Here is a 19,986-nt window from a genome sequence, read left to right on the forward strand (position 1 = left end):
AACGACTGGCCCGCCGTCAATGGGAGGACAACCTCCGATCACCGACAACCCGGCGTATCCCGTTACTACCCGGTTTCGGAGGTTGATTGCCCTCGGGATATCAACGTCACCGCCGTCGTCGATAGACGGTTTACGGAGGATGGAGCCGCTTGATACCGGGGGCTCTGCCGAGTAGCGAAACATCCTTGTCGCAATTGGACAGCCAGTCCGATATCGAGGCAATGGTATCATATCTATCCGTTGATGTCTAGACAACGGTCTTGGTTGTTCGAGAAATCATCCCTCTACTGTTACAGCTTGCACAATAGCCTGTGCCTTCTCCCGAACGCCTTCCAGCTTCTTCAACTCCTTGGCGCTGGCCAACTTCGTCTTCCGGACCTTCTTCCGTAGCATCCAATGGATTCCGGCTGCTAAGCCCGGCAGCTCTCGGGCACCGCCAAAGATCTTCTCCACCTTGGCATCCTCCTTGGCGCTGTTGCCTCGACTTCGACATGCCTTGAGGAGCGCAATCATGAATAATTGCACAAACACTGAGGTCCAGTGGTTCGCCTCGGGCAGCTCCACGGGTTTGAGAATAGCAATACTCAACACTCCATCATCAACGAGGGACGCGTAGAAATTCGCAATGTTGCCAAGGCGTCTCTCGTCCTTCATCCGCTCGCCATCCGCCGTCTCGTCTTCCTCTGCGCCCTCTCCGAAAAGGGATTCGCCAAGGTTTCTGAATATCTTCCAAAGACGGTCCTGGATCGCGAATCTAATTCGGCTGTTGCTTGAACATGCTTGCCTTCCCACAAGCGCATAGTAAGGGTTGTACTCCATCTCGCTGCCAACGCATTGCACCAGGACCTTTGCAATCTCTAGTTGATCGTTCTTCTTAAGTCGGAGGTTGACGAACTGCTTGTAACCATGCTCATAGTTGGATGCCGTCATAAGAGCTGTGAAGATGGCAATTTGCGCGTTGCCCCTGAGACCCTGTTCCCGAGCCTTTTTGGGAAAGTCTGGAAGGACAATATCCATATCCTCGGAATCACTCGATTCATAGTCGGCATCTACTGCAGCTGCAGCAGATCCCTTCCGACTCTTATCGAGGAGGGTTTCAGGGACACTGGCTCCAACCAGCCACCATTCGCCCTTTGTATCTGCACCCTCGATATCCACGAGGCCCATACCCATGGGTGCAAGACCATCAAGTCTTCGCGATTGAGACTTGAGCTCGCCCAACCGTTTCTTTACACGCTGCACGCGTTCCGATACGACAGAGGAGTCCAAGCCTCGTGCCTTCTTTTTGTGCTTGTTCAGATCGGTGATAGTGTCAGCCATGATCTTTGTGCGAACCGACACGTTGTCGTATCCTGACTTGGAAATGGACTGGTTGAGCACGGTAGAGACGTGCTTGAGCGCTTGCGGATCGTCTCGCCTCAGAAGTTGGCCCGCCATACGACAAATGCGCAGAAGCAACTCGACGTTGATTTCTGTGAGGTCGCCCAAAAGCCTCTCCATGTAGTCGAACATTATTTTGCAGCTGACCACCTCAAAAAAGTACAGCTGAGCGAGGAGGGATAGGATATTCGAAGGTTCCTTCTGGATCGGTGACTCGGGGCTGACGTCCTTGCTGGCCTGTTCGTAATGGGCATTAAAATCAACAACCATCCGACGTATCAGATGTCCACCAAAGCTCGATCCAATGATCCGATAAACAGCGGCCAAAAATCCACCCGTGGTGACCAAAAACTGGTCTGTCAAGCTCTGCGGATTACAGATTTGCGCCATGACAACGTCAGTGATGATGTCGGTCACGTCGCCGCGGGCATTCTTTTGGTATAGGTCCTCGACAGACTGCACGATGGAGAGGATGTTGTCGTCTGTCAGTCGGTTGATCAAACCTTGAACCTGTTTTCGTAGTCGGTTTCTATTCTCTTCTTCAGAACCTGCAGCCCTGCGAAGCGAAGGGGGGACGTATTTCGCAACTGTGACCCCAGTCGTCGGTGCGACGTAGGGGTTTTCGCGTTGGCGTGGTTGAGCTGGGGACTCATCGTGTTCTTCGTCTTCGTCTTCGTCGTCTTCATCGTCTTCATCATCACTGAACCCCCCGAAGGAATCGTTGTCGAAATCTGCGCCATCTTCGCCCTCATCGTCCTCGTCGCCCTCATCGTCTTCGTCACCCTCGTCATCCTCATCGTCCTCATCCATCAGGTCGAGATCGTCATCCGCCGAGGCTGCTCCCAGTCAGCGTCTGCGTCTTTGCAGTCTGTAACTCCAGCTTACCCTGATGTGTTGACTTCCTTCTCTTTGAAGCTAGCCACGTGTCGTACTCATCCCTCTTTCGTTTTGAGTCTTCGTCACTCTGGTCCATGTCCATGTCTTCGCCCAACAACTCCCCAAGACCGTCGTCATCCTTGCGAGAGGATTTGCGCCCCTTGATGCCCAGTTTTCGCTCATACATCTTGATCTCTGCGTCATCTTGGGCGAGCCGCTCACGGGCGGACTTTGAAAGGCGCTCCATGCTGTGTTCTGCCGACGGCGAGGTGGTGAAGACAACGATTAGGGTGAGGAAGGTACGTTGTTATGATGATGCTAAGGAAAGAATGAGAGGAGGACGGAGAAAGTGCGGTGATGATTATGAGTCAATACGAGGAGGAGACTAAAGGAAATTTTTATGATGATGCTGAGAGAAGGAAGGTGGGAGCATAGAGAAAGTAGTCATGATGCAAAGAGAGGCGCAACTTTTTCTCTGTAAAAAAAAATAAAGTTGACAAGCATCTACGGAGCTCAGAGGAAGGCGGTCCCCCACTCAATGCATGAGGTGGGGCGCCCAACGCAGGACCAACTACAACACCAATGTTGGCAGCCGGGTCAAGGACTGCAGAAGAGACACGAGAATAGCACAACACGTCTACCTCTTGTTAAATATTGTTATATGAGCAGACATTTTACACCAAACATTATAAAATAATGTATTAGATGCTCTATATTGAGAGAATTATTTGATATACAAAGATTGTCAATTCTCGGTTTTGTCTTGACCCGCATAGTTAAGTTCATGAGTCCTTCTTTTCTCAAGGGTGTTACCTCAAAAGGCCCTATGGCGGTGGTCTTCAGAGTAGGAGAACATCAATAACATGGCAGCAAGTTAGCTAAAACTCATTCCCAAGCTTCAATAACACAATAACATCGTGTGAGAAAGATATCTATGAGAAGCATTTGGCCTTTGCCGAAGTGGTACCGAGAAGAGGGAATCAGTGGGTCTTGGATACCATGTTTGGTGGCGACAGCGGTGCATATTTTCCATGTTACTCCTGTTTGGCACAGTGCACCACACAACCTCAGGTGCGTGGTGAGTGTATGGTGGGGCACAAGGCCGAAACTCATCAACGTCGTTCAACATTCACTCTTCACTATCATTTGTTGGTCACGGCTCACTTCTCTTTACCATGGCCGAACCTCGCATTAGCCATGATGAGGTATGAAATTTTATCCCATGGCTGCAGACTCGCTCAGGCTAGCTGCGCAGTGCTCCAAGGAGGAATTGATTCTGACGACACATGACAGTTCTTCGCCAAGTTGGCTGAGCTTTTTGACCACCGCAAGGGCAGCGATCATGGCACCGTCGTCCTGAGCCAGAAACGCCGTAAGTGACTTTCAAAGATGAGCTTCAGATATGCCTGCTGAACCTTGGCCAGTGACCTACGGTCAAGACATCCCCGCTCCCTCGGAGGGGGAGCCCTCACCAGACCTGCACCCCGGGAAGCCTCTCCCTCTCATCATCCGGGCAACCAACGCCAAGGGGAAGAAGGAGCGCGCCAAGAAGATCAAGCTCACGACTGTCGTGAATCCCGAGGACCTGGAGGCATTTTACGTGCGGTACGCGGACGTGTGCAAGGCGGGCATGACAGCCTTGAAGCCCAGGGACCGGAGCAAGAAGAAGGCAAAGGCAAAGAAGAAGAAGGCTGCAGCCTAAACTTGAGGTTTTTGAAAGGAGAAGTCACCGTACCAAGGGAATAAGGGTTAAATGCTATGCCATGGACTAATGAAATCATGTGCGATACCCCCTCAACCACCAAATCACTTCATATGCAGTCTTCTACAATGCATGAGTGAATTAACCTCACTAGAATGCGAAAGCAGCCCTCCAGGGGCATGGCAGCACCATTAACACACAGAGGCCTTTCCCAGATGTATCATGGAGCAGTCATATTACCAAAAGATGTTCTACCATGATCGCTCGCCTTTCCCGCTGCTAGAGGCAAAATTCCTAATCTTCTCCCTTCACTTTAAATGGCCAATCTGGGAACCCTGACAAAGAACAATCATCATAGCAACTGTTCCCAGCTACGTTGGATAGAGCAAATTGGAAGAGAATGTATGCGCACCATTGACATGGATTAAGATAATGTAACAGGTAAAGGCTACGCCAGCACAACAAAACAAGACGTCTGTGACCCCATTCCCTCATTAGAAATTACAAGTGTGTGCCAGGGAGCAGAGCTCTAGGAGCGGCGGCCAGAGTTGAGCTGTCCTCGGAAAGCTCCAGGAACAGCAAGGCTGGAGTGCGTGTCGGCAAAGAACATGGTAGGGTTCTTCTCGATCTGCTTGAGCGTGAATCCCTCGCCAGTATCCTTGCCGTTCTGGATGACTCCTGTGCGGAACGGGCCCTGGAGGCAGCCGATCGAGGTGCGGCAGCCGCCGTCGCCGACGGGGTTGGGGAAGGCGATGCTAGAACGCATGCCATGTTAGTTTCTCTCAGTTCTGTGAAGGGTGCCGTGTAGACTTACCGAGGAGGGCCTGACTTGCCCCTGGCGGCTTCGTGGATGTGGGTGGCCGTGTTGGCAGGAGACTGGTACTCTCCGCGGAACCCATAGAGGGTGATGTTGTAGCAGATGATATCCTCCTGCGAGTTGATGCCGAACTTGAAGAGACCCCAGCTGTTGGCCAAGCCGCCGGTGAACTTGTTCTCGCTGTCAACGACCTCTCCAGGAGTGGCCTTGACCTCCCAAGTCGAGGTAAAGGTGAATGGGACAGCGGGCTTGGGCTTGAAGAGGCCGAGGATTCGCTTCTCGTGCTGCTCATTCTCTGGCATGGGTGAAGCGGTTGCCAGAGTGGCGAGGGCGACGGTGAGGAGGGAGAACTTCATCTTGTCTTGGTGGAGTGATTGGCTTGATTAGAAGAATGAGTAGGAGGTTGTGTTGTTGTAGTGATCTTGGACTGAGAGCTGATGCTTGATGAGGATGAGAGAACGATTGAAGTCAGTTTACACCTCTTATATAGATACTAACAACACCTCTGAAGTATACGAACGGCATCAAAGCAACCGTTCAACAAACGTCATCGCAATCTTAGTCCAGGACTATGCTGAACCCCAAAAGCAAGCCTTCAATCCACATCTCCAACCATACAGAGCCAGAGGAAGAGATTCCGAACTGCGAGCAACGCCAAGACCGATAATCCACCTGCGCAAGCTGCGCTACCATCATCTCTCTCCCGCAGGCATTCATTCTATCATCGGAAACAGTATTGCTATACCGCCCCTTTGCAGAAGAGACACTCACCAAAAACACCATCACGGGCACCTCCCTGACTTTCACAAGCGTCTTGGTATTGGAGCTAGCAGATACTCACAGCCACCGCTAGCGTCCATATCCCGAGGATCCTGCTTCTTTCTCCTCAAGACTGCCACGGAAGAAGAAGAATGTTGATGTTGCGAAAGGATACGGCTCCCGACGTAGAACAAGACAAGGCTATCCTTGGCGTCAACCACCTCCGTCAGCCCAGCCAACGCCCTTGCACGGCGGCGCATACTTCCGCAAGTCTGGCTCTTGGGTACGAGGCAGAGGAAAGCACTAAAACATTGCAAGTCGATCTCTGTCTTGGCGTAGGTAGGGGGACGCTGCGGATGTGCGAGGTCCCGAGGCGGGACAGCCACCTTAAGACAAGCTTATTTCGAAGCTTAATTAGGTCTTGATCAAGACCACGGCAGTTTGCCATTGGACGTTTTCCCTGCTGCCGCGTGGCCCGCTTGTCAAACCAGGACGTGTGGGATTGCCTTATTAGTCGGCAAGTCTGTCTGGTCGTCCAAGTGGAGGAATGAAATCGGGCAAGCCAAAGTTCTTGGCAGATGTCGATCGACGGCCGTGAGGGGGACGGCAACTCTTGCATCCGGCTTGGTACTCGAGGGGCTCTCCACGGTAGATATGCCAGAGAGAGTTGCCGTGCGAAACAAACACTCATTGCCGCTTACCAAGCGTTCATACTTGGCCGTTGAGCTTGATCACTGCTCCGAACCTCTTCGGCCTCTTCTGAGCTGTTGGCCTCAGTGATCATGTTCCTTCCCGCCTATCTTGGCTGATTCACTTGTCGATCTCGATACCCCGTTTCCCAAAACGTCCTGTCTGATGATGGGAGTTCTCATGGCTCCCAGATGTTCTTCTCGTTGATGCCCGATGAGTGACCGCCTCTCATCTCAGATGCAGTTCCAACAGCCATGGATGCCATCAAGATATCAACTTTCACTGGCATATGCTTGACAGCCATTCGGCGGAATTGAGTTTGGTTCTGAGAACAAGTAAGCTTCTATGGCATCCTCCTCCTATTCGACTGGAAATAATCACCCTTCACAAGGTCACCAGATGCAGCAGGGCGCACTTGCGCAAGCCCACAGACAGCGCCTCATGATAGGACCGAGTTGCGTCATACTGAATGCATCTACCCTTTTGCACATGGCCCCAAAGCACTTCATGATACGCTGCGTGGAGCATCAACCTCTCATTCAAAAGATGAAAATGTTCACCGTCGTCATTACTATCAACGCCGAGGCCATGACCTTCACCAGTCGCCATACTCGTCCTCGTTACTTATAGTGCACAAAGACAAGGCCAGATTACTCCTCAACGCCGGCAATCATCGTCCAGCCATGATGGACATGCACAACCTTCACTAGAATCGCTCACCCGGCCCGACAAACTGCCATGCGCCCCGAGATGCTACGCACGTCCGCACATATCCTACGCTCTCCCCTTTCACCAAAACCACCTGCCATCATTCTTGAATACCATCAGATAGTTACTCGAGTTACATTCTAGGTAGGGTAGGACCATCTGTGAGGGCTCCGCCCCAAGGTGTCGCCCCTTCGATTCACTCAACGAACAGAACAACCCCTGCTTCCTGGATGCCGCTGGCGCCGTCGTCAACGTTTCGAGGAGGGGTCAAATCGGTCGTGCTGTTCAGTGAGTGAATCCCTTAAACCTCCTCGCCAGTTGTCCCTCAACATATTAAAAGAGTCGATCCATCCTCGAGGTAGAGTTCGACCGCGTATCCGTACGCAAAGACCCTGGCGTCGAGAACCTCCAACTTTTGTTGCCAGCGTGAAAAAAAAGAAATGGGACCAAAAGAAAGAACGATTCCAGTAGAGAAGCAACGAAGCAAAGGGAGACGACTGTCACCTCTGCCGGAAAAGAAATGTTCAACCGTCATCGCTTGGGAGCGCCATAGCCGCCCGACGCCCAGTTCCGGTGGACATGCACCACCGCCCTCTTACATGATCTGATCCTGGGTCAAGCCTCCATGCGGGTCCGTGTCCATGACATCGTTACCGCCCTGGTTTAGGTACTTGACGAAGCTGAGGTTCAGGGGACGGCCACCATACTGGTAGCCCTGGAACTTGGCGATGGCTGTCTCGGCCGTCTCGGCAGTGTCGAAGCGGACAACACCAGTGCCGCGGGAACGGCCACTGGGCTCATACTGTATCTCGGCCTGCTCCACCTTGCCGATGGTGGTGAAGAGCTCAACCAAATCGTCGTTGCTAGTCGACCAGGGTAGCTATGTCAAGTTAGCGAGGTGACCAATCCAGGTGATGATCGAATGGTAGCCTTACGTTGCGGACATAGATGGTCTCACTGCGTTCAGTACCAGTAGTAGCGAAGTCAGTGAAGGGGTTAGGAGGGACGGAGCTGGCAGGGGGCTCAAAGCCGGGACCGCCTGCGCCGCCACCGAAGCCACCTCGGCCGCCGAAGCCGCCGCCGAAGCCTCCACGGCCCCCGCCAAATCCTCCACGACCACCAAAGCCTCCGCCAAATCCACCTCGCATTCCGCCATAGCCGCCACGGCCGCCGAAGCCCATGCCAGGACCGCTGCCGGCATATCGGTCCTCGCGAACCTCAAGGACTCGGCCCTGCCAGTCGTAGCCGTTGAATTGCTGAATGGCGTTGCGAGCATCGTCGGGGCTCTCGAAAACAACAATGCCGGATCCCTTGGGACGGCCGTCAGGTCCAATGTGGACGTCGGCGCGAATCACGGCACCATTTCGAGCTAGACAAAGGTTAGACTACGAGCCCAGCACGTAATGGACCCAAATGTGGAAGCAACGGGGCACATACCAGCTTGTCGGAAGAGGTCCTTGAGATCTTGCCAGCCTACATTGAAGGGAAGCTATATGGAGTCAACAATCATTCACGGGCCGCGCTAGAATTGGGGAGGAACAAACGTTGGCCACGTAGATCTGACGACCGCCGCCGCCAGGCGCACCGCCGCCGTATCCGGGGTTGAATCCGCCGCCGCCAGGCATGCCACCGCCGAAGCCGCCGCGGTTGCCGCCAGTTGCTCCGATAAACCGAGGCTCAGCCTCACGGTCCTTGGGCCTCATTGTCAGCTTCATATCATCTTCGCATCGAGAATGTCGACACTTACTTCACGCACGTAGACTAGGCGACCCATGAGGTTCTGGTTGCTCAGTTGGGCAACAGCCTGTTGGGCTTGCTCCCGTGTAGCATATTCCACAATTCTGACAATTGTTAGCACAGTCCGGAGCTGCCGGGGAACGATGAGACTTACCCGCATCCCTACAATCAACCCAGGACAGCGTCCCAACCCGTCAACCCAACCATCCATAAAGGCTAAGAGGGAGAAAACCACAAAGGAAAGCCAACCAAAAAAAAGACTACGCGATGAAGCCCACCTTCGACATTCCGTTTGGAAGCAATAGCACGTCGGCAAAGAGCACCTCTCCAGCTAGATGGCCATCTCGTCAGTCCCACGTTTTCCACCGGCGATCCGCGGCATTGAAAGCCTCACCCTGTCTCATGAAGTCCTTCAGATGGTGCCACTTGACATCGTACGAAAGGTTGCCGACGTAGACTCGGCGGTCCTGCTGGGAGGATTCGCGAATGTTGTTCATCATTTGTTCTCGAGCTGCGGCTCGTTCCTCGTATGATCGATGGGGAGCCTGTCCACTGTATCCTGCACTTGGTCCTCCGCCTGGGGCGCCTGTGCTAGTCATGGGCGAGCGATCACGGTTTCGTCGATAATCGTCCCGGCTGGCTGATCGGCTGCGGGGGGAGTAGGACCGGCGTCGGTGTGTCCGTTCGGGGCTTCTGGAACGTCTGCGAGGAGATCGTGACCTCTCGCGCTGATGAGTGTCAGTAGGAGCAGGGACGAAATGAGGCGATTCCATGCCAAAGCTGGATTGCGTTGAGGCAGGTTGGCCGTGTTGGAGCATTGAAAGAAGAGGGGTATGGCTGTCTCGGGTAAAACAAGGCTGCGCGCGCAAAACGTCTGTGAATCACCGTCTGCGAACGCGGGGGGAAAGAGCAACAGCGGCAGCAGGACTCTTGCAGAGAAGATGATTTGCGCACGCAATAATGACAGCACAAGAAAGAGAAGCGCGTCGCGCGAAGGCCGATCTCGGATGAGCGGAGCCGACCGAGAGCTTGCCTCAGATATCGAGAGGAGCGATCTGGGTTCCCGTGCGAAGCGGGGAGCCCAGCCCAGGCAGCCCCAGACCAGAAGCAGCGAGAGGCCGTGGTGCAATCGCGCGGGGGACCGCACTTGCTCGGCAACGGGAAGACAGCGTTTGCGCGCAGCTCCAGCGGGAAGAGACAGGTGCAAAGCGGGAAGATAAGGTAGCGGAAGGGAAGCTTAAGGAATAGTAGGTTTACTCACGGGCCGGTAGGTATCTCCTGTGTCAGCTGTTGAAAGGTGAGCGTTAGAATTGAAGAAACCGAAGAAAGGATAGAACCTCTGCGAAAGACGCGCAAACGGCGAAAAGGGCGAGGAAGAGGAGAGAATGGTTGAAATAACAGGGAGTGAGGGTAGCTTGGTCGAAGAAGGCAGAGCACTCGGGCTGTAGTGGAGGGGTGGTGGCAGCGTGGTGTGGACCTTGGCGGAGTGATGCACGTAAGGGGGGTTTGATAATGCAGTGGATGAGGAAAGGCGACGCGAAAAAGAAGAGGCGGCAGGAAGAGCTTGTCGGAGTGGAATGGGGACGCTCCGAGGCTGCATCAAGCAAGAGGTGGTATCACATTGATTGATGAAGACACTCCGAGGAGTGCGGGTGCAGGCGCAGATACAGCAAGCAGCAAGACAGACACAGCACAGCAGCAACCAGCCAGGCCCAAAGTCAGGCGTAAGCTCTGTCGTGTTCAGGCTTGGGAGTGAGGAAGCTCAGGCATGGGGTGAATTGGGCTCAATTCAGGCTCGGGAGATAGGCTGAGGCAAGGCGACCGCAGCAGGCTCAAGCCGCCCAGCCTCGAGAGGCCGTGGCCGAGGAGAAGTGCAGATGCGCATCAAGCCGTCGACGACGACACACGTTGCTAGACAGGCGCAGACAGACGCGCGTTTGTGGCAGCAGCGTCGCGAGCCGGGATGGATGGAAAGGCAGACAAGGCAGGCAGAGGGGGGGATCAAGAAAAAGCCAACGAACATACCCATTGTGACTGTGTGTTCTATTGCGTGCGTGCGTGCGTGTGTGTACGTCCAGACGTACAGGACAGAAACCTCCTACTTGGTTGGGGGTGGGTGGTCTCCTTGTCGCGTTATGGGTGAGTGACGGGTGCGAGTTCGGGTGACGAACGACGGGCGCGACCGGTTCTGAGAGAGGTAGGTTGCGGCGGAGGTAAGCGGAGACGGAGGGTCGACAGTGTCCACGTCGTGGTAAGGACAGCGAGGGACGGACGGGCAGGTTAGGTAGCTATGGGGGCAGCAGAAAACTCGGGCGAGACCAAAAACAAGCCACGGGTCCACGGTCAACCAAAGGACAGCAGCAGCAGCAGTCGCATAAAACGCAAGCAGCAGCCTGCAGCACCGAGTGATTCACGGCACACGCGTGGGCTTGCTTGGGTCCAGGCTGGCTGGCTGAAAAACCTGGGCTGGGCGTGCAACACGCGGGTCGCTCGCTGGGATGGATGGATGGTTTGGGGTTGGTTTTTTTTTTGTCGGCTCCCGCAACCTCTGGGGCGTTGGTACAGTGTCCTTTTGGGGGTCGGCGAGATCCAGACAGCTGGAGCGAGCGATGGATGGATGGGATGGGAGAGGAACGGTAAGACGGACGGCGAGGACGGTGGAGGGATGGCGAACGTGGCTCTGGTGGCCGTGTGCTTGGTGCTGACTTCCCAGGCTCTGCGGTCGTAAAAAAGAAAAGAACGCGTTGATGAGATGGGAAGAAACCAGGCGGCGAATGGGAAGGCGGCGCAGGGATGGAGCCAGGGGGAAGGACGCGATGGGATCCACTGTGAGCTTACCAGGCATGAGCATGATAACCGGACATTATTAGCACTCAGACACTCATATCATAGAGTAGGAGGTATCCATGTATCTCGGATGTACCACCACGACCGGCATTGGATGGTGAGACTGCGGACATGAACGTAGAAACACCATTTCCATATGCTGGTACTGACAGATCTCACTCTGATGTCCAATATCAAGGTTGACAGTCCCGTTACAATAAAGTTTAGGCCTCAGGCTGAGTCCCATCGGACTGTGACTTCCACTCGACAACAAGGAAGGCACATACCCTGGTTACTTGCCTTGCACTAGGGCTGCTGGCTTCCTTCTTGAGTCTCATCCAACAGCCCTGCTTTCGTATCCCATCCCCATCATCCATCCATTGAATATCACTCTGCACAATTCTTCGCTCGGGCTCGACCTCAAATGACATGGACCAGCCGTGGTGATTCCAGGCAAGCCCGCTTTCATGATGAGGTGAGGCTGGCGACTAAACAGTCCTCTCACGCCGCTTACACAATAAGCTGGACGGGTAACCAGCTCACTTCCCCCAGCCAAGGAAGGCCTCTTTTTCCTTCTCGGGACATATCCTTTGACATGAACACGTTCTCTCACTGGCACCCATTCATCTACTTTAGCATCTTTCTCAGGCAATACAAGCCTATGTCGTCTGAACGAACACGGCAGTTGGTTGTCTCTTGGATCGCGGGACACCGTCAACACCAACTGCGCCAGCCAGGGAATGGTCCTTGGCTTTCCCGGTGGACCATGACTGCAAGGCGCTCAAAGCGGGCAGATATTAGTGCAGGCAAACCCCCTTGTCCGCATCTGCTCAGGGTTCACACACATATTTGTGCTACGTACCAGAGTCAAAGCCATTGAACTCATCGAGTTCAGTATCTATGGTTGACGCTGCATCTAAGTTTCAGCATCCGGCAAGCCTTTGCCTTAGATGGCTATTAGATGGCGATTAACTCGGTGACAGCGGCTCATATCCTGCAACGGTGACAACCCAACACGAATCAGCTTTGACAAGCGCCAGGAACAAAGAGTCAAGGCGCCTCAACTTGGACGACTCTGATTCTCTCCGGATCTGCAGCTCGAATCCACATCCCGCACCTCGTACATTGGCATGCTTCCTTTGCAACCCACCCTCTGCATCCCATGGCAGGTCCGTGTACGCACACGCGCGCGCACACACACAAGACGGCACTTTTTGGATCGCCCAGCTGCTCGCATGGCATTGTCAATCCAGCCATGCGTTTACCGGGCGCGTTGCAGACGACATTACCAGGTAAAGATCGTCTCTTTGGCACTCAGCCTCTGCCATCCATCTCCCCGACCCGACTTTACCGCGGTGGCAGCTAACCTAGTAGATCCCTGCCAGGCACTCACCCATGTGTCCCATGTCCCATGCTTCCTCGGTATCACTGGCATCAAGCCCGCACTGGAACACTGCAGGGGAGAAGAGACCCTGGCCAGGGAAGAACCTGGCCGGACAGTCCACCAAGCACTTTCAAAACTGTGTCTGCGTTTGCCTCGAATCGGACACGGCCTGCACAGCTGAAAGGGCTCCCGTTCAAGCAGCATGATTGGCCTGTGTTCCCTTCACCTTGATTCCGTTACAAAAAGCTCGCCGTTACACGACAGCCATCGCTCGACATTGCGGAAGAAGCCAACCAATGGCCCGCCGCTTGGTCATGTCTAACCCCTCTTTAACGGATCACGGAACAGGTTCCCATGTCTCATCACAGGCTCTAGGCCAGGTATGGACGGGGTGCAGGTAGGAAACATGGCATGGCGGATGAGAACCTGTCAACATGTTCCTGTACAAGATTTGATATTGAGGGGCAGATAGACTACGCTCAAGCCACTGCAGGTTGAGGGGAAGAGGATTGACAGGTTTCAAGACAGGCTGCTCCTTGCAAGGCAAATTCTGCTGGCTACGCCGGGGCACCTCACAGTACGTATGCACGTCGATGTGACCTCCATTACCGGAACAGAGCGCACCGGAATTGCCAGGTTCTACGTACTGCAGCTAGCACGCCAGAAACTGGTCCTGCCGGGGGGGACAATCGCTGGTTCCAAGCCTGCTCCGTACTGGGCCGGACCACGGATCAATGCCCGGACTCGAGATATCGTTTGACAATCAAGGTTCTCGATCTTGGGTCTTGGCACCGCGAAATCCCACTAACAAATGGCACCAGACCTTGAGAATTGCAGATATTAACTACGCACCAGGACTAGACGATATGAACACTAGCCCAGCTTATCAGGTTTCTTGCAATGAGACTCTGTCAGTATTTCTGTCGACTGTTGTGATAGCACAGTGATTCTTGCATCTCCCGCTTCAATCAAGTCCGATCATCAAGGTTGCCGGCGGATCCTGGACGATGCGTCTAACGACGCTCAGACCTTTGGCAGCAGTTGATGTGGAGCAACTACTTATAGTCATGCCGCGACCTTCGTCTGGAGGAGCAGGATGGGCAGGTCAGAGAGTTTCGCAGGTCCGTGGGCGTGACTGTTGCGGACCTGGCATGGTTCATCGACCACGGCCCTGGTACATGCACATCCGCATATCAGCAAGACACGGCCCGAGGACACGAGGGCCTCGATGGTGTTCCGCGTACAAGAATATCAGACCAGACCAGACCAGAGCCGGCTCCGTACATACGGTTCCTCGACCATTGGGAATGCGAGAATGGAAACGCAACAGTTTGGCCGTAAGCACGACACCAACATGGACCCCGCCATCACCATGACGCCTGCGGGCGCCGTCGATTTTAGAGCGCAATCCGTGGGCCACGGGCTTTGTTGAGTTAGAGAACGTCAGCAGTCCTCGGGGAGTTATCTGTTAGCGCGACGGTTCCTGGTCCTCGACTCATCATGCGATTCCTGGAGCAAGCAGGCCTGGATCATGCAAATGTTGAGCAGAGGGGCTTTTCATCCATCGCTCAACAGACCATGTGCTAGCTAAGCAAGATGGAGCGAGACGCGCACTGTATGTGGTGCCTGGAATCGGCCGCCGGGTCTGAAGTGGGAGGTACATTGGTCAGGTACCTACGGAGTCCGGGAAGCAAATGCGGACCCCGAGAATGGAAGCACCGCAGAGCCGGGTCTGGCCCGAGCTCCTCGGCCTCGCCCCACCCCGAGCCTTCCGCCGCTGCTATTGGAGAAAACCGCATCGAGACAATGGCAGCATCAAACTCGCAGAATCTCCAAAACGGACAATCCACAGCCTCGCCGAACCTCGTCCGATCCCTCGCCACGCCGCCATTGCTCCCTCGGAGCCATTGATCCGTGTCCGTAATCGACTCTGGCCGTAACCACCATGTCGGCGTCCGCTCGAATCGTCCCCAGGGCCTCGGTCCTGCGCGCCTCGAGACTCCCTCAGCGCCTCGCCCAGCGACCCTTCCACTCATACGACCACCCGCCGCCTCCCGGTACTTTTGGCGATGCCGAAAAGGCCATTCTCTCTGCTGCGTACAAACACATTCCCGAGTATGGCTTCTCCCAAAAGACCCTCGGACTCGGCGCTCGAGACGCGGGTTATCTCGACATCAGTGCCACTGTCATCCCCGACGGTGCCTTTGGCCTGATCCGATATCACCTTGCTACACAGCGCGAGGCTCTGGCAGCCCGCAGCAAGGAGCTTTTCCCAGAAAACGATCAGTCTGGAATTGCGACGAAGGTGGAAGCTTTGACATGGGAGCGACTCATGGGCAACAAGGAGGTCTTGGATCGTTGGCAAGAGGTAGGTCGATCTGGAAATAGACACCATGCAATTATACATGACATATATACTCACAACTGACTCGCAGGCCCTGGCCATCATGGCTCAGCCAAGCTACGTCCCCGCCTCCCTCAAGGAGCTTGCCAAGCTCTCGGACGAGATCTGGTTCCTGTCTGGCGACAAGGCCGTCGACCCCTCATGGTACTCGAAGCGCGCGAGCCTCTCCATGATTTACAGCACGAGCGAGTTATTCATGACCAACGACCGATCCCCCGACTTCATCGAGACGAGGCAATTCCTCCAGCGAAGGCTAGGCGAGGTCAAGTCACTCGGCAGCCTCGTCGGGTCCTTTGGCCAGTGGGCTGGCTTCACATTCAACGCGGGCGTCAACGTGCTAAGGAGCAAGGGAGTCCGCATCTAGGATCAATATGGGTCCATTGTGTAAAAAGAGAGAAAACCGTAAAATCGCCTGTATGATAGTGTATGAGCCATGTACAACCGCATTCATCATCAAACATTGACGTCTTGACGAGCGCCCGCTATGCTATCAAGTCCAATCCGCGAAATACCCATCCCGCCTGCGTCTGGTATCACTATAAAACACCCCATTGCCTGAGCCGTCCTTTTTAATGCCCTTTCTAAGCGCCTCGAAATGACCCCTAACTCCCAAAACAACTCGTTAGATGTTCTATGCATACTCGTCAAGTGTTCGTTGGCGAGGATCTGTAAGTCTATTGGAGTATTGTTAGCAGACGTCTAGTCTATAGAAAGGGATGGCATACCGAATGATTTTGACATCCTTGTCCAAGCGAGCCCGGCCCTCAATGGCATTGGGCGTAATGAGGATATACTGTCGTGAGACTGAGCGGCGAGCGGCGTCCACCTGGTTAACAACCACATTAGCTACCAGTCTTTGTTGTACGTTCTCCCTGCAAACGTCCACTTACCAGCATGTTTGTGCTAATGGCACGATTCACATTGTCCATGAAGACGTCAAACTCGTCCAGGCAGCGAATCGGGGAACCAATGGCCTCCCATACTGAGAGAAGCATGCAGATGGACGAAAAGGACTTTTCACCACCGGACAGAGTCTTGGTGTTTCTTCCAGCAGAGCTCTTTCGTGTCTCGTCGGGCTCAACCTGGATAAGGACCTTGCGGGCCCGGTGATCCAGGTCAATCTTGCCACGGAAGCCTCGCTCGCTGAGGAGATAATTGAACTGAATGCGAATGCGAGCACTGATCTGGCGCTGGAACTGGCGCCAGAGATGGAGTCGGTGCTCGATGGCTCGCTTGAGGGATGAGATGGTGTCGTCCACGTCCCGGGTCTGCCTCATGACGTCTTCATATCGCGTGCGAGCTTCCGCAGCACGCTCGTAGATCTCGGCGTCTGTCGCTCCAAGACGCTTCTCGCGCTCCTTGAGTTGCTCGCGGACCTTCTTATACTTGACCTCGATACTGTTATGTGTTTCGCCATCGGGGATGTGCACACGCTCTGCTATCTCGGAAGCCTGTCGAGTAAAGTCTGCAACTTCTTCGGCCTTGGCATCTCGCCTCTCCTCGGCACGCCGTCGCTCGTTCTTTGCAATGTCGACTCGCTCAAAGGCATCATTCTTGTTGGCCACGGCTACACGCCTCATCCCCTCGGCCGAGTTGATCTTCTCCTGCGCTTTGTTGACCCGGCTCTGGAAGTCGTCTTGTTCATTCTTCTCCTCTTCGAGCTTCAATCTAGCCTTCTCTTTCTTCGCGTTCAGGTCACTTCTTGCCAGTCTCATGGTGCCATACTGGTTTCCGATTTCATCCTTTTCCGTGGTTTTCTTGTCAAGCTCAGCACGGAGGATGTTTAGTCGATCATCAACACCCTCAAACGCGTCGAGTTCCATAGAGATGCGTTCAATGGCAGCCTGTGCGTAGCGGAGATCGTTCTCGAGCTTCCGGATCTCACTTCGTTGAGTTTGGAGGTCGGTCTTACATCGCTGAGCCGCCTGTTGGGTTTGACGATCATCGCGACTAATCTCGGCAAGTTCCAAGCCCAGCTGCTTCAGATTCTCTTGTTGCATTTCAACCTGTTGAGCCGAGTCTGACTGCATCCTGGGACGCGCGTTACTTGGTTGGACTGGACTCGTGCCGATAGAGCCGTTTCGGTTCGTCATTCTCAATCCCCATCCTCGCTTGCCTCTTCCGTCGTGGAAGCAGATACAAGCAGCCACATTACGCGGGGGGGTATTATCAACCATAACCCTTTCGGCCTCCACGCGCTCTCGGACAAGAATAATCTTCTCGATTTGGTTGTTGATGATGAGTTGCGATCTGATAATGTCATCCTCGAACTGGAGCACTCTCAGGATGGTATCAAACTGGGGGTCTGGCTCCTGACTGCTTGTGTCAATCTTGCCTCCATACGCGATCCAGATTGGGGGCTGCTTCCTCATTCCGAGTCGACGCATGATACCAGAGAGTCTCGTCTGGTCGGGTTTGCTCCTGACAACAAATGCATTGAGGCCATCTCCCAGAGTTCTCTCGAGAATGCCAGACCATTCAGGCTTGGACAATCGGATGTGGGCACCAATAGGCCCAATTGGCTTCTGCTCGAAGCCACTGTCGTTCGCAATCGTTTTCACGAGGTTGGTGATGTCCCTATCGTAGCCACCATAGCGCCCACTGGATGTCGTCTGGAGTTCCCGGACCTGGTGCTCAACTGAAACAATCTCTTTTCGCTTCAAATCCTTGGTGTGTGCCAGCTTCTTCAAGCTGTTTTCGATTTCGTTGAGCTTGTTTTGGAGGTCAGGCACTTTCTGGTGAGCCTCCTCCAAGTGTTCCTTGACAAGCTTCTCCTTCTTTGTCTCCTCCGCAAGCTCGGCATCCTTCTGCGCACGAGCAGTCCCTGTTGATTGGCCCAGACGGCGTTCCTCCTCCACTATCTTTCGGTTGACGGCCTTGATGTCTTCGTTGACCGTTTTGAGGCGTTGATGAGCATCGCGCTCCTCTCGAAGCAACTCGGACTCATCTTTCGAGGCTTGTTGGAATGCAGCCTCGGCCCTGGCGATTCGTCCTTCAAAGGTGTCTCGGTCTTGCTCAAGCACCTCCTTAGCCTGCTTGACTCTCTCGAGTTTCTCATCCACCGTTTCGAGGGCAGCAGTCATCTCTTCACAGTACTTTTTGGCCTCCTCGATTTGCTCATCTCTTTTCACGATCTCGGTTTCGCGCTGCTCAAGCAGTCTCTCCTGCTCCACAACTTGGGACCAGACTAGCTGGTTTCTGTAGTGCCGTCCTTTCTCGCGTAGGCTTTCGTTCTTTCGGGCGGTTTCGGCAAGTCGCTCAGCCTCCTCCATCTCTTTCTTGACATACTCAATCTTGGAAGTCAGATCCTCTCTGAGAATCAGAGTCTTGTCGAGGGTATCCTGTGACATCTTGTAGTCGTTATCCAGCTGTTCCAGTTGGACGCCGGAGACGAAATACTTGTATTTTTGGGCTGGAGATGCTGCGTTGAGGAACTGGCGTGCGTTGTCTTGGGATAGGACCGTCAAAGGGTTGCCGATCTGTAGTGCATACCATTCGGAGATCTCCTCCACTTCTTGCTTCTTGGTAGAGATGATTCGGCCAGTAGCGCTCTTGATCTTGAATCCACTACTACCGGCTTTCGAAAAGTGACGCTCGACGATGATGCTCTCGCCATAGATGTCGGGTTGGTAGGCGTCCGATCCCGCATTCTTGATCTTCACAACCAGGCTACCTTGTTCACGGCCCTCCTTCACGAATGACTTTAGGCTGCCTCCTCGATTGGTATCACTGGCCTTGCCACCGAGGCACAGCGTCAGAGCAGTGAGGACGGCACTCTTCCCGCTGCCGTTCTCGCCGACGATGAAGTTGATAAGTGGCCCAAGCTCGACATGCAGTCTCTCGTGGCACATGAAGTTGTAACAAGTGATGCTCTCGACGATGCCGCTCTCGGATACCATATTGTTGCCGAGTGTGGTGCCTCTCTTTGCCAGTTTCTGTGTCGCCTGCTGATCATCCCAATCGGTGTGCTGCAGATGCCTAAAGCCGGCATCTCGCATGAGTTCATACTGAGTCTGTGGTGGAGAGTCTGGAAGTCCTCGGTTCTCTTCCTCGTCGCTTTCGGAGCTCGATACATCGTCGAGCTGGGGCGTTGGTTCCGTTCTTCTTCGGTCGTCGAGGGAAACTCGTGCGCGCTTCCTCTGTGCGGCAGTCCTGGTCAGACGGATGTACTGGGAGTTTAGGATGAAATCTTACGGCTTCCTCTGGTCGGAGATGTGAGCGCGCTTGCCGGACGTCGACGATAACGTCCTCATCCTGCTCGGCAAGGGGCCGCGGTCGTTTGGTGGGTGCCATGGTTGCGATGCGATGCGATGCGATGCGATGCGCACGGCCTTGCAATTCCCGGGGCGCCGGGAGACTGATGAATTGGATTGATCGCTAGCTGAAGAAATTTGTTATGGGAAAAATATCGTTTGTGCGCATGCGCGACCTTGATTAACTATTAATGGAGGGAGTCGTTGTCCACTTCCCAGAGGTGAATGAGCAAAGAAGGAGGTACCTTCCAGAATCTGGGGAGGGAAGTTACACTCTACGCGTTGAACCTGGACGTGTCGTGAAGGTGGGGGACTTTCTTTTCTTTGTTCCTAATTGGGACTAGCGCACTTTAAGCTGAGTGACGCACCAAGCTCTCTTGAGCAGCGTACCTTACCCTGTAGTCAAGAGCTTTAGGTGGGCGTAATCTTGACAATTCAAGTTTGGCTCAA

At 54.1% G+C, this 19,986-nt stretch overlaps 6 protein-coding genes across 6 annotated transcripts; 2 read left to right on the forward strand and 4 right to left on the reverse strand.

The window, feature by feature from the left end:
* Positions 1 to 276: 276 nt before the first annotated feature.
* NCS57_00549900 (MI domain-containing protein) lies at positions 277 to 2,524 on the reverse strand (the record flags this gene model as incomplete). The annotated part of the gene is made up of 2 exons (XM_053055418.1): positions 2,266 to 2,524; positions 277 to 2,216 (listed from the first exon to the last, which is right to left on the reverse strand). The coding sequence occupies exons 1-2, from the start codon at positions 2,501 to 2,503 to the stop codon at positions 277 to 279; spliced, it is 2,178 nt and encodes a 725-aa protein (XP_052914373.1). The 5' UTR covers positions 2,504 to 2,524.
* An 835-nt stretch (positions 2,525 to 3,359) lies between these two features.
* On the forward strand, positions 3,360 to 3,958 carry NCS57_00550000 (Signal recognition particle subunit SRP14; the record flags this gene model as incomplete). Its single annotated transcript, XM_053055419.1, has 3 exons — positions 3,360 to 3,461; positions 3,550 to 3,628; positions 3,681 to 3,958. The coding sequence occupies exons 1-3, from the start codon at positions 3,432 to 3,434 to the stop codon at positions 3,956 to 3,958; spliced, it is 387 nt and encodes a 128-aa protein (XP_052914374.1). The 5' UTR covers positions 3,360 to 3,431.
* Positions 3,959 to 4,487: 529 nt separating this feature from the next.
* On the reverse strand, positions 4,488 to 5,131 carry NCS57_00550100 (CHRD domain-containing protein; the record flags this gene model as incomplete). Its single annotated transcript, XM_053055420.1, has 2 exons — positions 4,488 to 4,713; positions 4,773 to 5,131. 2 exons carry the CDS (start codon positions 5,129 to 5,131, stop codon positions 4,488 to 4,490), a joined length of 585 nt encoding a protein of 194 aa, XP_052914375.1.
* A 2,396-nt stretch (positions 5,132 to 7,527) lies between these two features.
* On the reverse strand, positions 7,528 to 9,487 carry NCS57_00550200 (uncharacterized protein; the record flags this gene model as incomplete). The annotated part of the gene is made up of 6 exons (XM_053055421.1): positions 7,528 to 7,812; positions 7,868 to 8,301; positions 8,370 to 8,421; positions 8,477 to 8,623; positions 8,680 to 8,773; positions 9,027 to 9,487. 6 exons carry the CDS (start codon positions 9,485 to 9,487, stop codon positions 7,528 to 7,530), a joined length of 1,473 nt encoding a protein of 490 aa, XP_052914376.1.
* Positions 9,488 to 14,824: 5,337 nt separating this feature from the next.
* NCS57_00550300 (Ubiquinone biosynthesis protein) lies at positions 14,825 to 15,647 on the forward strand (the record flags this gene model as incomplete). The annotated part of the gene is made up of 2 exons (XM_053055422.1): positions 14,825 to 15,247; positions 15,315 to 15,647. The coding sequence occupies 2 exons, from the start codon at positions 14,825 to 14,827 to the stop codon at positions 15,645 to 15,647; spliced, it is 756 nt and encodes a 251-aa protein (XP_052914377.1).
* Positions 15,648 to 15,914: 267 nt separating this feature from the next.
* NCS57_00550400 (SMC-N domain-containing protein) lies at positions 15,915 to 19,576 on the reverse strand (the record flags this gene model as incomplete). Its single annotated transcript, XM_053055423.1, has 4 exons — positions 15,915 to 15,957; positions 16,009 to 16,109; positions 16,174 to 19,422; positions 19,478 to 19,576. The coding sequence occupies 4 exons, from the start codon at positions 19,574 to 19,576 to the stop codon at positions 15,915 to 15,917; spliced, it is 3,492 nt and encodes a 1,163-aa protein (XP_052914378.1).
* Positions 19,577 to 19,986: the final 410 nt, after the last annotated feature.

Source organism: Fusarium keratoplasticum, chromosome 4, assembly GCF_025433545.1.
Source record: "Fusarium keratoplasticum isolate Fu6.1 chromosome 4, whole genome shotgun sequence".
Classification (NCBI taxonomy): Eukaryota; Fungi; Ascomycota; class Sordariomycetes; order Hypocreales; family Nectriaceae; genus Fusarium; species Fusarium keratoplasticum.